At 42.4% G+C, this 13780-nt stretch overlaps 1 protein-coding gene across 1 annotated transcript in view; it reads left to right on the plus strand.

The window, feature by feature from the left end:
* The window catches only part of PHLPP1 (PH domain and leucine rich repeat protein phosphatase 1), a 146931-nt gene that overhangs the window by 101560 nt on the left and 31591 nt on the right, over nt 1-13780 (plus strand). Inside the window, exons 7-11 of the mRNA XM_054381951.1 lie at nt 3952-4098; nt 4650-4880; nt 8631-8833; nt 11003-11063; nt 13083-13178. Of these exons, the coding sequence (XP_054237926.1) occupies nt 3952-4098; nt 4650-4880; nt 8631-8833; nt 11003-11063; nt 13083-13178 (738 nt within the window). The remainder of the gene's footprint in view (nt 1-3951; nt 4099-4649; nt 4881-8630; nt 8834-11002; nt 11064-13082; nt 13179-13780) is intronic.

Consider the following 13780-nt stretch of genomic DNA (forward strand, 5'->3'; position numbering starts at 1 on the left):
TTCTTCTACCCGATTCAGGGACCATTGGGTGATGAATGAAGGCATGAACCCCACTGCCATATAGCAAAAAGGTTCCAGAAATGCAGAGAATCTCCAAAGTCTTCCCAGAAGTCCTTTATTGCTGTGTTGTAGAATCCCTAGCATTACAGAGTCTGAGTCCCACTTACAGCAGAAGTCCTGGAAGCAGCTGACAGAAATTGCAAGCATAGCCCTCGCAGCATCCCTATGCCAAAGCCCTAGCCCGAAGAGGTAGCTCACTAACAGAAGCAGAAGTCCCTAGTAGCCCTAACTGAAGCTGTTCCTAACCTAAGTCCCTAACCCCCAAAAAACTATTGCTCAGAGTGGCTGTTTGTTTATTCTTTGTTGTCGATCCCTTAACCAGTAAAATCCAAGCACACATGTAAGCTAAAATCTTTTCCCAATAAGAGGTGCTAGCATGTCAAGCAGGTGGCTTCTGCAGCATGTTCCAATCAAAAGGTGCCAACGTGAGGATGTTCTTGGCACACATGGAATGTTATTGTTTTGCTCTATGCAGTGAGCTAAGGAATTGGTCAGGTAAGGAATAATGGACTCTGCATGCGTCCAGCAGCTGCCCTCAGAGCAGTGGCTGCAACAGTAAACAATTCAGCATTTTCAATGTGCAGCATGGAAGTGTACCAACCCATTTGCAGTGTGGATAGTGGGAAGTGAGCGGTCAAAGATGAGAGGTAAACTTAGATCCTAACTTTGAGCAAATGGCTTGGTAATGTTCTGATTTTGGCTGTGCTCTGAGAGAAGAAATGTGACTAGCATTTTGTAAATGAACATGTTTACAAAGAAGGAAGAAAATATCTTTCTTCCCAGCTGTCTTAAATTAATCTCTTGACTAAGCTTATGGTGTCTGCCTGCCAGTTTTTCTTCAGAAGTGCTTTAACAATGAACTCTGCTTTGTGGGTTATGTGATGTACTCTTGTGTGTGTTTTCAGCCTCTGTATCAATGTGTCCAATACTGGATGTGCTGCTCATCCTCATGTACTATACAGACTTGTGAACCAGTTCAGTTTGTGTCCTTAGTAGTTAGCTTACTCTCAGAAGACCATTAATAAAAACACATAAACCACCCCATTAGGGTAGTAGAGATTTAATCCAGATATATTTTGGGGGGATGTTTTATTTTATTTTCCTCTTTGGCCTAGGACAATTATACACAAGAATGTGTGCAGAAAACCTGGAAGCTGAACACTGTGTTGGACTCCATGTATTTCTAGCTTCCTTTATACCACCACTTTCTTCCCCACCCCTGTCATCTTTCCTCTATTAGCTTGATCTTCTGTAATAGTACCTTGGGGTTGTGTCTGAAGTATTCTAGCAGATTGTAGTTCTCACTTTTTTAGTGGGCCGAAGCCTTGAGGTGGTTGTTCTGAGACTCCAGAGCAGCACAGGTAAAGGTTGTACCCTTGATGTTGATTATTAAATGAGTTCTTTTTTCATCACTTCAAAATTAGAATAATTGCATTTTGATGTTTCTTCATCATCTTAGTTATTTTGACTTAATCTTCTTATCATCACTGCTTTTTTTGCACTTAAATACTTTAAAAAACAATTTCTAAAGGCCTTTGAGTCTACTACTTTAGAGCATTCTTGTTTGTATTTGCAGTTGACTTTCAGTAAGATGTAGGCCAGCTATTTAACCACAGAATCATCCCAAATTTCAAGGCAATGTATCTGTGGCCTAAATCTACAGTTATATTCAAAATAAATAAGAGTTTCAGTTATAGGTCCAAGATTTTTAAGCTCTTTCTCCCAGCCTAGAGGAATATGAAGATAGTGTTTAAAGTGTGCATTTATTTTTTTTCTAACTAGCTTACCCTAGTTTCCTTTTTATTTTACAGTTCTCCCTCTAGAGATTCATTAGTCGTCGTTTCTGCACAGTAGCATTTTTCCCTGCAGCAGTAATTTGATTGCAAGACTTAATCTAACTCTGTTCCAAACTTCTTCTGCCTCCAGCATGACACAGGGTGTTAAAAATCTGTGATAACTCTGGCCATGACTTTTCCATTTCCTTCCATCTTTGCACCAAAATACTAATAGAAAGCACAGTGTTCCCTTGCTTGCTGCTGCTGTGGTAATGTTGTGTTACAGCCTTTTGGGGTAAAATCCAAGCTTCGCTTACAACCCCCACTGAAATATGATACAAAGGTGCTGCCAAAGTTTTCATATTGAGTTTGTCAGTGACATGAGTTTGGTTTAGGCAACACTAAAGATGTGTGCCAGTTGATTGCAGTAGCTGGCAAGGATTTTAAAGAGTCTTCTGATGTTAAAACTCTTTAACCTTTTAATGCTTGGTGCATTTCTTTGTTTCTCCTTTGGAGGAGGACAGCGTGCTTTGAGGTGAGAATGTGCTGGGCCAGTGCAGAGGCTGTGGATGCACTGGCACATGCTGTCAGAGATTACTTTCGTGTGGAATAGCAGTGTTCATAGATGCAGTGTGAAAGCCTGCTCGCACAAATAAAGCACTTGGGCCTTAACAAAGGGAAAATGAAGTCTAAATAATATGTCCTGATGTAAACCATGCCAGAAAAAAAACTTCCTCCTATCTATCAGAACCTGACTCAGATCTTTTAATTCATCCTTTACTCCCCTTCAGGCATACCTCCCAGAGGTTGTTAGGCAACCATCATAATGTTGCTGAACATGCAGGCTGGATAATCGGATTGTCCCTTTCATGGGTTTTTTGTTTGAATGATCTTAGTCATCTTTAATAAGGCAGGCACATGCAAGTTGCTTTGTTGGATGATGTGATAAATCAAAGGGCTTACAAGAGGTTCATGGCAAGTCAAGGACAATTTTGAACTTTCTATGGGCTTCAGCATCATATTTAAGCAATCACTCAGCCCTGCTGAGGCTGCACCTTGAGTACTGTGTTAAATTTTGGGTGCCGCAGTATAAGAGACATCAAAGTGCTGGAGCAGGTTCAGAGAAGGGCACAAAAGCTGGCAAAGGATCTTGAGAATAAGTCTTATGAGGAACAGGTGAGGGAGCTGGAGTTTAATCTGAAGGAGGCTGAGAGGAAACCTCATCACTCTCTACAACTACCTGAAAGGAGGTTGTAGAGAGGTGGGTTCTTGGTCTCTTCTCCCAAGTCACAACTGATTGGACAAAACGAAATGGTATCAAGATATGCCAGGGGAAGCTTAGGTTAGCTATTAGGAAAAAACTTCTATACGAAAAGGGTTATCAAAGACTGTAACAGACTGCCCAGGGAATTTTCATCCCTGGATGTATTTAAAAGCCATCTAGGTGCTCAAGGATATGGTGGTGTAGTGGCCCCAGTAGAGTTAGATAGTGGTTGGACTTGATGACCTTAAAGGTCTTTTCCAACCGTAGTGATTCTGTGAGTGCTTAAGAATTTGCTTCTGGCACTACAGAAGACTTGCTAAAATCTGCTTTTAATTCACATTTCCCAGTTGTGCTCAAACCAACCTATTCTAATAATTAAAATTTGTTGTTGAAAGGCAGTATCTACTCACGTGAATGGAGCAGAGCTGCACCACAAAAATACATTGTTCAAACAGGCTGAGAGTTTCCTGCGCCTTGTGACCAGTGCCAGTAGGGCTGTCTTACTAGCAAGAATTGAGTTGAGAAAAATACCAATGATGTAGTACAGAATGAGATGCCCCAGAAGAAATGACACGTCTCATGAAGTGTCCTCTTAGAGGAAAGGATATGTAGTATGTTGTCCAGGAGGGCTGGTTTCTCTAGGCCACCTTAACGTGGATGAACTCTTACCAGTGGTGTTGAACTTGAGTGTCCAGCAGTTCCATGGGTTGTTCCAGGTACCTAAACTGAAAATATTTGTGATTTGCACTTACATAACCAAACTTACTTTATTGCAAGGCAGATTGATGTGGTTTATACCCCATTTATTTGTCTCCTTTATTTACTTTCTGTTCCATGTGTTTTTTCTTGTAGATTCACCAAGTTGAAGAGCCTTAACCTTTCCAATAATAATTTAGGAGACTTCCCAGTGGCAGTCTGCAGTATCCCAACCCTGACTGAACTCAACGTGTCCTGCAACGCTCTCAGAAGTGTTCCAGCAGTTGTAGGCGAAATGCACAAGCAAGTACTTTTAAAACTTACTGTATACAGCCTTGATAATAAAGGCAACAAGCAGCTCCATGACTGTACATAATCTTGCTTGGAGAAATGGTTCAAACTTACTGGATTCTGTCAGAGCAGACTGCCGTGTAGATCTGTATGGCAAGAGTTCTGAACTGTGGATGGAGGGGAAGCACACTTTGTGCCTTGAAGCACTTCCACTCCCCAGCATTTCACACGATGGTCACCTTCACGGTGAACATCTTTTCAACCTGCTTGCTTCTGTGCTTCAGCCATCACACAAGTCACAGATCTAGAGGTCTTTGATGGTACAACTATCTAACAGAGCCCATGTCTCGTAGCTCCTGAGGCTTTTTATTATTTGGTCGATATCTTCTGCAGCAGATGTTGAAATGTTACCGCTTAACATTTTTCTTTCCTCTGCCCTTCTGTTTGATTCATGTCACTGTAACTGAAACAAATCTGTGTGTTTATAAGAGGCAAATGTGATTTAACAGGTCACTCACTTTTTTTTTCTTTTGCTCTCCCTTCCCCTCCCTGGCTTCTAATAGCTTGCAGACATTTTTACTGGATGGCAACTTTCTCCAGTCCCTTCCTGATGAATTAGAGCATATGCTTCAGCTCAGCTACGTGAGTCTGTCCTTCAACGAATTCACTGACATTCCAGGGGTGCTGGAGAAACTGACTGCCATGGATAAACTATGTATGTCAGGAAACTGCATGGAGACCATGAACCTACAGGTGCTAAAAAGGATGCCTCATATTAAACACGTGGATCTAAGGTAGGTATTTTGAAATAATTGGATGTTGAAATCAGCAGATCTAAATGACTGATGTTGAGGAGCCAATGAGGAAAGGTGCTGTACTGGATCCTGTTCTCACCGAGGGAGGGGATGGTGGAGAATATGAAACTCAAGGGCAGCCTTGGCTGCAGTGGTCACTGCAGTTCAGGACCTATGGGGCAACAAGGAGAGTTAAGCAGCAAAAAAGCAGACTTTGGCCTCCTCAGAGATTTGCTAGGGAGAGTACCACAGATAAAGCACTGGAGGAGAGAGGGTTCCAAGGAAGCTGGTAATACTGAAGGGTTACCTCCTCTAAGCCCAAAGTAATGTGTCTCAAGGCAGGCAAAAGTGCCAGATGGCCTGCATGGATAATACAAAAAGGAGGCCTACAGAAGGTGGAAGCAAGAACAGGTTCCTGGGAGGACTACAGGGAAGTTCTTGGTAGCCTGAGACCAGATCAGGCAACCTAAAGCCCAGGTAGAATGAAATCTGGCCAGAGACATCAAGGGCAACAAGAAAAGTTTCTATGGGTATGTCAGTGATAAAGACTAGGGAAGATGTGGGCCCTCTCTGGAAGGAAACATGGGACCAGATCACCTGTGATAAGGAGAAGGCTGAAGTACTTAACAACTGTTTTGCCTCAGCCTTCACTGGCAAGGGCTCTCACCAGACCACCCCAATTGAAGAAAGTAAAAGCAAGAACTAGGAAAATGAAAACACATCCACCATAAGTAAAAGTCAGGATCAAGACCACCTGAAGAATCTGAAGCTGCACAAGTTAACGGGAACTGACAAGATCCATCCATGGATCCTGAGGGAACTGGTGGATGAAGTTGCCCACTGTTTTCCATCATATTTGAAAAGCCATGGCAATGTAGTGAAGTTCCCCCAGACTGGGAAAGTGGAAACAACCCTTGATTTCAAAAAAGGGAAAAAGGAAGACCTGGATAACTTACAAGCAAGTCAGTCTTCACCTCTCTGCCTGGCAAGGTCATGGGGCATTCTGCTGGAAATGAGGAGGCGATTGGGGTCCTTCACAGCGCAGAGAGGTGGGCCCATGACAACTTCAGGAGGTTCAACAAGACCAAATGCAAGGTCCTGCATCTGAGTTGGGGCCATCCCAAGCATTGATATAAGCTGGGCAATTACTGGCTTGAGGGCATCCTTCAAGGACTTAGGGGTGCTGGTGGATGAGAAACTCAACATGAGCCACCAGTGTGCACTTGCAGCTCAGAAAGCCAATCACATCCTGGGCTGCATCAAGAGAAGCATACCCAGCAGGTCGAGGGAGGTGATTCTCCCTTTCTACTCTGCTCTGGTGAGACCCCCACCTGGAGTACTGTGTCCAGTTCTGGAGCCCCTATTACAAGAAGGATATGGACATGCTGGAATGTGCCCAGAGAAGGGCCACAAGGATGATCAGAGGGCTGGAGCACCACTCCTATGAAGACAGGCTGAGAGAGTTGGAATTGTTAGCCCGGAAAAGAGAAGGCTCTGAGGAGACCTTATAGCAGTATTTGAATGGGGCCTCCAGGATAGCTGGAGAGGGACATTTTACAAAGGTGTGTGGTGACAGGACAAGAAGCTAGATGTAGATTGGACATTAGGAAGAAATTCTTCCCCATAAGGGGATTGAGGCACTGGAACAGGTTGCCCAGAGAAGTTGTGGAGGCTCCAACCTTGGAAGTGTTCAAAGCTAGGTTAGATGTGGCCTTGAGCAACTTGGTCTAGTAGGTGGTGTCTCTGCCTGTGGCTGGGGGTTGAACCTAGATGATCTTTCCAACCTAGACCAGTCTATGATTCTATGATAAAATGGTTTCTCCCTGGCTGTCAGGATAGCCCCTGGCTATGAATCTCGTGTTTGTCCATTGAATCATGTTTCTGGTGGAATCCTGTAACTCACAGCACTTGCCATGACTTTACATTCTTCTTTGAGGAAGAAGTAGCATTTAGAGGAAGGTGAGGGGGAGGGAGGGTGTGGAAATTAAACCAAAAGATCAAGCAAACCAGTCTGTGACACTGATGATTCGTGTAGTTCTTTTTGCTGACCTGAAAAGCTTGTCTGTAGTGTTACAGAGGTGTGGGATGAAGAAGAGGGCAGTGAAGGTGAAAGGGCAAAACCAGAGATTTTAGTATTTCTTGGTGAAGTCAAGAGCTTAGTCCACAATGAATAAAATGTTTTTAGTAACGTCCTCGATGGAGTCAAAACAGATCCTTATTGCAAATGGCTCTAATATGAGGTAATTCTTTATCCTAATAGGAGGTAGTTCTTTATTCTTGTGGTTTTGGGCAAGCTAGCTTCTACAGTCAGCTAGGCAAGGCTCAGTTCAGAGCCTGGACCAGTTAAGAGCCTGGTCCTAATAATGATGAATTTTTGGAACCTTTAAGTTATTCAGTCTAAAGCTTAGTGTACCATACTGCTGTGCAGCTCTCAGACTTTGCCATCAAGGAGGAGCCAACATAAGTTTAAAAAAAAAACCCAAACACCTAAAATGAATGAATTCTGAAGCATTTTGGTGGGATAAAAGTACTTTTTTAGTTTTGTATGTCTGTTCAAGCAAATAAATAAATTGGCCTCAGATTAGGGATGCTGTAGTGGAGCTGGCCATGAGTTCCAACATGGTGCAGTTCCAGCCCTCTCGTTGTCTGCCACATCCTTTCTGCCCCGAGCATTGAAGAGAGATCTTTGTGCCTCTACCTGGAATAGTGAATGTCAAATGTGTTTGTAAACTCTGCTTGCTGTACAGTTGAAGTGCTTTGCTTTACTGAAATCAGAAGGAATCACTGCTTATAAATTAAAACCAAAAAAAGTAGGTCATGTCTTGGAGGGGAAGAATCACCCATTTTTTTCTAACTGTAAAATGTAGCTACTCTGAAAATACAACTGTTACATAGAGGGCATCTCTTTGAAACTGGGAGAACCAGCAGAACTGTAGGTATTTGCCCTTATCCTCACATAGGGAGGCTTAGTGGGCCAGCAGATGTTGCTATACTGATTTTAGTGTTGTAATCAGAGCTGGGAATTTGAAACTGACCTCTTTGGAGTGCTCTGTGGTCTCAAACACTACTAGAGATAATTGCATTCAGTTGTAACTTCTGGGGAAGTTGCTGAGTATTGGCATCCTCAATGCACTGCAGTGAAGATGTGATAAAACCTGTTCTCTTTATCTGACAGGCCCACGTGCCCCTGGGGTTTTGCTTTCTTTTCTTTCACCAACCATTTTCAGGTCTCTGAATTTGCTTGCTGTGGAACATGGCAGCATGAGAGGTGAATATATATCAGAATTCATAAATCTCAATTTGGCCTTTCAGTGAGGCAGGAGACTCCAATATCTGTAGGTTACTCTTCTGCCATGCTTTGCCAGCAGGTGTGTGTGATAGGCCAGCAGGACCTGTACAGGTTTTGCTCTTTTCCAAACTATTGGGCACAAATTAACAGCCAGGTCGTCATTTATTTTTATAGACACAATCACATCAATACTTACCTTCATGCAGAGCTTTTTATCAGTAGTTTTCAGAGTAGTTTAGAAAGGAGCTAGTCGTTATCATTCCCTTGTCACAATGGGTAGAACAACAGAGTGAATGCATCCAGCATGTAAAATACGGTAACAAAGAGGAAAACGTTTGAAGTCAGCCTTGATCAGAACCCAGAGATGTGCTAATTTAATCCAATGCAACTGATTGTAGAGTTGAGCATTGATCTGTAAGTACCGTGTACCTACGCTTAAAATCTTCCTTTTTGTCTGCAAGATTGAATTCAATTAGGAGATTGGAGGCCGCTGAAATAGATTTTCTGCATCATGTGACCCAACTGGATCTCAGAGACAATAAGCTTGGGGAGTTGGACGCAACGATTTTTAACAACGTCGAAGTGTTACACTGTGAACGGAATCAACTGGTAACCCTCAAGATCAGTGGATATTTTCTCAAAGCACTGTATGCTTCCTCAAATGGTAAGTGCTTTATTTTTTCAGGGCAGCTGTGGTGCTGTCATCCAGCTTCTGGCTTTGTACCTGGTTCCCTATGGGATGCCTGTGGAGTGCGGTGCATATAATCAGGGGGAATTGGGAGGCTCTTGACATGACCCTGGGATGAAAAGGTTTCGCACATGCTGCGTCATGCTGCTAGCAGTTCTGAGCTTCAAAACTGGCTTTCAGATATGTGGTGGTCTGGATTCTAGCACCACACAGCAATCTGGAATTTACCCCAAGGAGTAAATTACCACACTACACAGAATTTGGGAAGTTAAATGAAATTATTTTTTTACAAAAGCAAGCTAAATATAAAAGCATAGAAGGTAATAAATATATATAAAAGTGTATTTACATATCTACATAACTCAACAGCAGCACAACACCTGCCCTGTACACCCTGCTATACACTGCAGACCAAAGGCCACATTGCCTTACCTCTCTCACTGCACCACTGCAATAACCCAAGCAATAGTTGGTGGAGGAAGGTAAAGGCAAATTCAGAAAGGTGCAAAGAGGGGAAAACCAGCAAAGAGCGATCAAGAATGCACTGTAACTCCAAATATGTAATGTTTGCAGACAAATAGGATGGGATAAGCATGTTTTTGTAGTATCTTGTCCAACCCCTCTGGGGAATTGTTCCACCCCTAATATTCATGAATTCTCTGGAAAACTTTTTATTTATCATATAATATTCAAACTATAACAAGCTTAACAACAGGCTAATGATCTGGAGGTCTCAAAACTGAAAATCTTAGAATTTGGGCTGAAATCCCTCTCTGTCTCAGCAAGGAAGGATCTTGAAGTTATCAATTCTATGTGTTGTAGTAATATTTTGCTTTACTAAGGCAAATAAGGAATCTATTGCTTCTCCCTGGAGATGAGACATTTGAATACATGTCTGTTTATGAGACAAAATAAAACAATACCTATTTTTGCTACTACCTCTAGCTTGCTTACTCTGGCCAGAAAGCTGCAAAATCTATTAAGTGATTTATTTTGTTTTCAATAATACAGATAATGCAGGCTTTTCCAGTTGAATGACTCCTGTGTTCCATGAATAGGATTTGTTTGATCTATCTCTGGAAGCTGCTTAAAATACTCAGTTTTCACCACCTTTTTTTTTTTTTTAATTGTTTGGAGTAGTTTAGTATGGAATAAACAAAATGAAAGCTCAGAGAGCTGTGTGATTTTGATGAACAGTCTGAACTGCCTTTGAAAGGCTGTCATCCTAATGATATCCAAGCTTGTGCCTTAATTAAGTATTCATGCCAAGCTCTTTGTAGCTGAGAAAAGTTAACATAATCTGAGCATGTGCTGTGCAATGTGAGCTGAGAACCCAACTCAGCCCCTATCTTGCAATCAACTGCCTGTTTGGTCTTGCTGGTTCTCCTGGCTATTCTCTCTTTGCACCCTCAGCCACCTTGTTTTAGTCTTGTTTTCCAAAGGAACCATGATGCTTGTTACACTTCAGTGGATTTTCTGTAGGCCTGTATAGGTATCTGCTGGTTTTGTTTCAACCTTGATGCTAAACATAGCTGTCTAAAGATATGAAATGCTATTGAAGTAATCAATATATAACATTGCTGGTGGTAGTTGAGATGCTGTGAAAGGTTTGTAAGACTTCCTGAAACCAGGAACTCCACAGGGATGTGGAAGCTTGTGTTGAAAAATATTCTGGATGTTGTCATGACCTGGAGGATTCTGCTCTTCCAGAATGGGGAATCTTACTTCCCATGTCTGTACCATTAACAACCAGTGAAAAAAACAGAGCTTGTTTGTGACTGACTGCTCTGGGCAGAGATTGGCAGAGGTGAAGTAACAGCTTTGGAACAAAAATGGAAAAAATGAATATTTGCTGTGCAAGTTTACAACTCCTTCGGTTTCTCCTCTAATCAGTTTTACAGTGTCTGTCATAGCAAGTGCAGTGTATTAGAGCAAATAGACTTAGTCATAGTGAAGAAACAAAACTCACTTTACAAAGGTCCACATCATCAGAACTTGTTGCTAACTTGTTCTGAAATCTCTGGGCATTAGCTGCCTAAAATAACTCTCAGGGAACAGCCCTTTAGGTGCAAATTTTTATCATTATAATTGGGGAGTTGGATAATATTTATCATTGTGGTTTTATACTTCCTTTTTATCTTCTAGAACTTGTTCACCTTGATGTGTATCCAGTTCCTAATTGCCTGGCTTACATGGATATTTCTAGGTAAGATTATGGTTTATTCTTGGGAGTGTCAATATACATCAATGAGGCTCATGGAAAAATGACATTTTACTGGGAGGGAGTGAAGGCAGCAATTGGAACTTGAGAATTGCATCTGGAATATTGTGTCCAGTTCTGGGCCCCTCAGTTCAAGAAGGATAGGGAACTGCTTGAGACAGTCTGGTGCAGAGGCTCAAAGATGATAGAGTGGAACATCTCCCTTGTGAGGAAGGGCTGGGGAAGCTGGGTCTCTTTAGCTTGGAGAAGAGGAGACTGAGGACTGACCTCATTCATGTTTATAAATATGTAATGGGTGAGTGTAAGGAGGGACAGAGCCAGGCTCTTCTCAGTGATGTGCAGTGACAGGACAAGGGGCAGCGGGTGCCAGCTGGAGTGTTGGAGGTTCCATATGAACATAAGGAAAAACTTTTTCACTGTGAGGGTGACAGAGCACTGGAGCAGGCTGCCCAAAAAGATTGTGTAGTCTCCTTCTCTGGAGGCAGTCAAAACCTGCTTGGGATGCATTCCTGTGTGACCTACTCTTGCAGGGGGGTTGGACTGGATGATCGTTCAAGGTCCCCTCACACCCCCAACATTGTATTATTCTGTGATAAGAGAAAGCTAATTTTAAGAGTACTGGCCAGTTCTTCCCAGTTTCTGTTTTACAGATTTACTGCTTGTTTTTTTCCAGTCAATGCTAAAATCAAATTTGCCTTTTAAAGGATAAGGGTTTCCCTGATTTAGAGATTCCTTCTCTTACAGAGATAAAACATGGATTCAAGTGTGCACCAGTATGAGACATGTACAGAAGTTGTTTTCTGGACATGTGTGTCACAAGCCCAGCATAAATGCCAGTTTGATAATTTACTCAGCAGTTTAGCAGCTCCTGCAGCTTATCATTGTTCTCCACAGCCCTGGCTGTTTCAGGGGGGTGTCTGCAGTTGCCATTTGAATGTGTCCATAAATCTCACCTCAATGAGGGAGGCATAGTAAGGAAAGAAATGGAAAAAGCGGTGGGTGACTGTGTTTCATAATTTAAGGACTGCATGAGGAAGACACTTCATATGTGTGCTTAACATCTCTGTTATTTAAGAAATTGCTTATTTTCACCTGGACTGCTGTGTCCAGCTCCAGGACACTCAAAGAAGGATATGGACTTGATGGAGAGACTCCAGAGGAGGGCCACAAAAATGATTGGAGGGCTGGGGCACCTCTCCTGTGAGGACAGGATGGGTCTCCTGGTGTTGTTCAGCCTGGAGAGGAGAGGACTCTGGGGAGACCTAATAGTGGCCTTCCAGTGCCTGAAGGGGCCTGAAGCACTAGGACAAGAAGCAATGGTTTTAAACTGGAGAAGGGTAGATTTGGATTGGGCATTAGGAAGAAGTTCTGTAATATGTGAGTGGTAGGACACTGGAACAGGTTGCCCAGGGAGGTGGTGGGGCCCCCATCCCGAGAGACATTCAAGGTCAGCTTTGATGGGGCTCTGAGCAACCTAATCTGGTTAGGGATGTCCCCGCAGGGGCATTTGACTAGGTGATCTTTCGAGGTCTCTTCCAACCCCATGCATTCTGTGACTGTGTGAAGTGACAATCTTTTTTAGTAAGAAGTCTGCTTAAAGCACTCTTGAGCTGTTGAGGGTGATCATAACAATTAATGATGTTTCAACTGTGAGTATCTTCTGAGGAGTATCTCACAAATATTCTTCTCCATGAAGAGATTTCTTCATCCTCTATACTTTGATACTTCTTCCCCATTATCTTGGAAGTGGCTTTTCCCATTTTCTTCATGACTGCACATTTAGGGAGATGGTAATAATGCTCATGCATTTCTTGTCCTCTTGCTCAGGACCTTACTGCACTGGTAGTGCCCTTAGAGAAGAAGGGGTAATACAAATTCATAGCAAACATTATATGGCTGATAAATTTCCTGCAGGTATCTGTATCTCTCTTGAGGCTGTATTCTTAATAGCCTTTACATCTCAATTATCATTTAGTTACACTTGTTTGTGTACTTTATTCATAGAAATCACCTGGAAAACCTGCCTGAGTGGGTGTGTGACAGCAGGAAACTGGAAGTATTGGATGTTGGCCACAATCGGATACGTGAGCTGCCTGCCCGGTGAGTCTTGCAGACTACTTCCACAATGTGGAACAGGATAAACAATTCAAAAATAATTGCTGATTCAGTGGTTAGCTTGTTCTAGTGATTGTCAGACCCATTTTGTCTCTTGTTTGATTTTATTTTTACCGTGAGGAGTGTCGTCATGCCTCAAGCTTCCACCCAGCCTTTCTTCTCTTACTTTCATGTAGGGAAAGCAGTGCCTTTGAACTCAGGTGGAGTTTTTGAAGCTGTTCATGTGACTATTCAGGCAAGGAAGTCCTTCATTTTTAATGCCGAATATTAAATATTTACAGCCATAACTTTGCATGACAGTTTAGAGATCCAGAACTTGTAATTTGGTTTCAGTGGTGCCTAGAGACTCCAGTTCACAGCCCTGTTTGAGAGGAAAAGGTAAAATGCTCATCAAATGACCGAACTCCTGCAGTAGAACAGTCCTCTTCACAGCAAAGATAATACATTTTCCAGAGTCTAAACTTAAAATTGATAAATACAAATGATAGGAAAACTGGAAGGAAAATAGGAGTTGAGATTAAATAATGAATGACTTTCATTAGTTGTTTTTTTCCTAGAGAGACCTGTTTGCAGTTGAATGTACTGGT

Source organism: Indicator indicator, chromosome 6 (assembly GCF_027791375.1).
Source record: "Indicator indicator isolate 239-I01 chromosome 6, UM_Iind_1.1, whole genome shotgun sequence".
In the NCBI taxonomy this organism is placed as follows: domain Eukaryota; kingdom Metazoa; phylum Chordata; class Aves; order Piciformes; family Indicatoridae; genus Indicator; species Indicator indicator.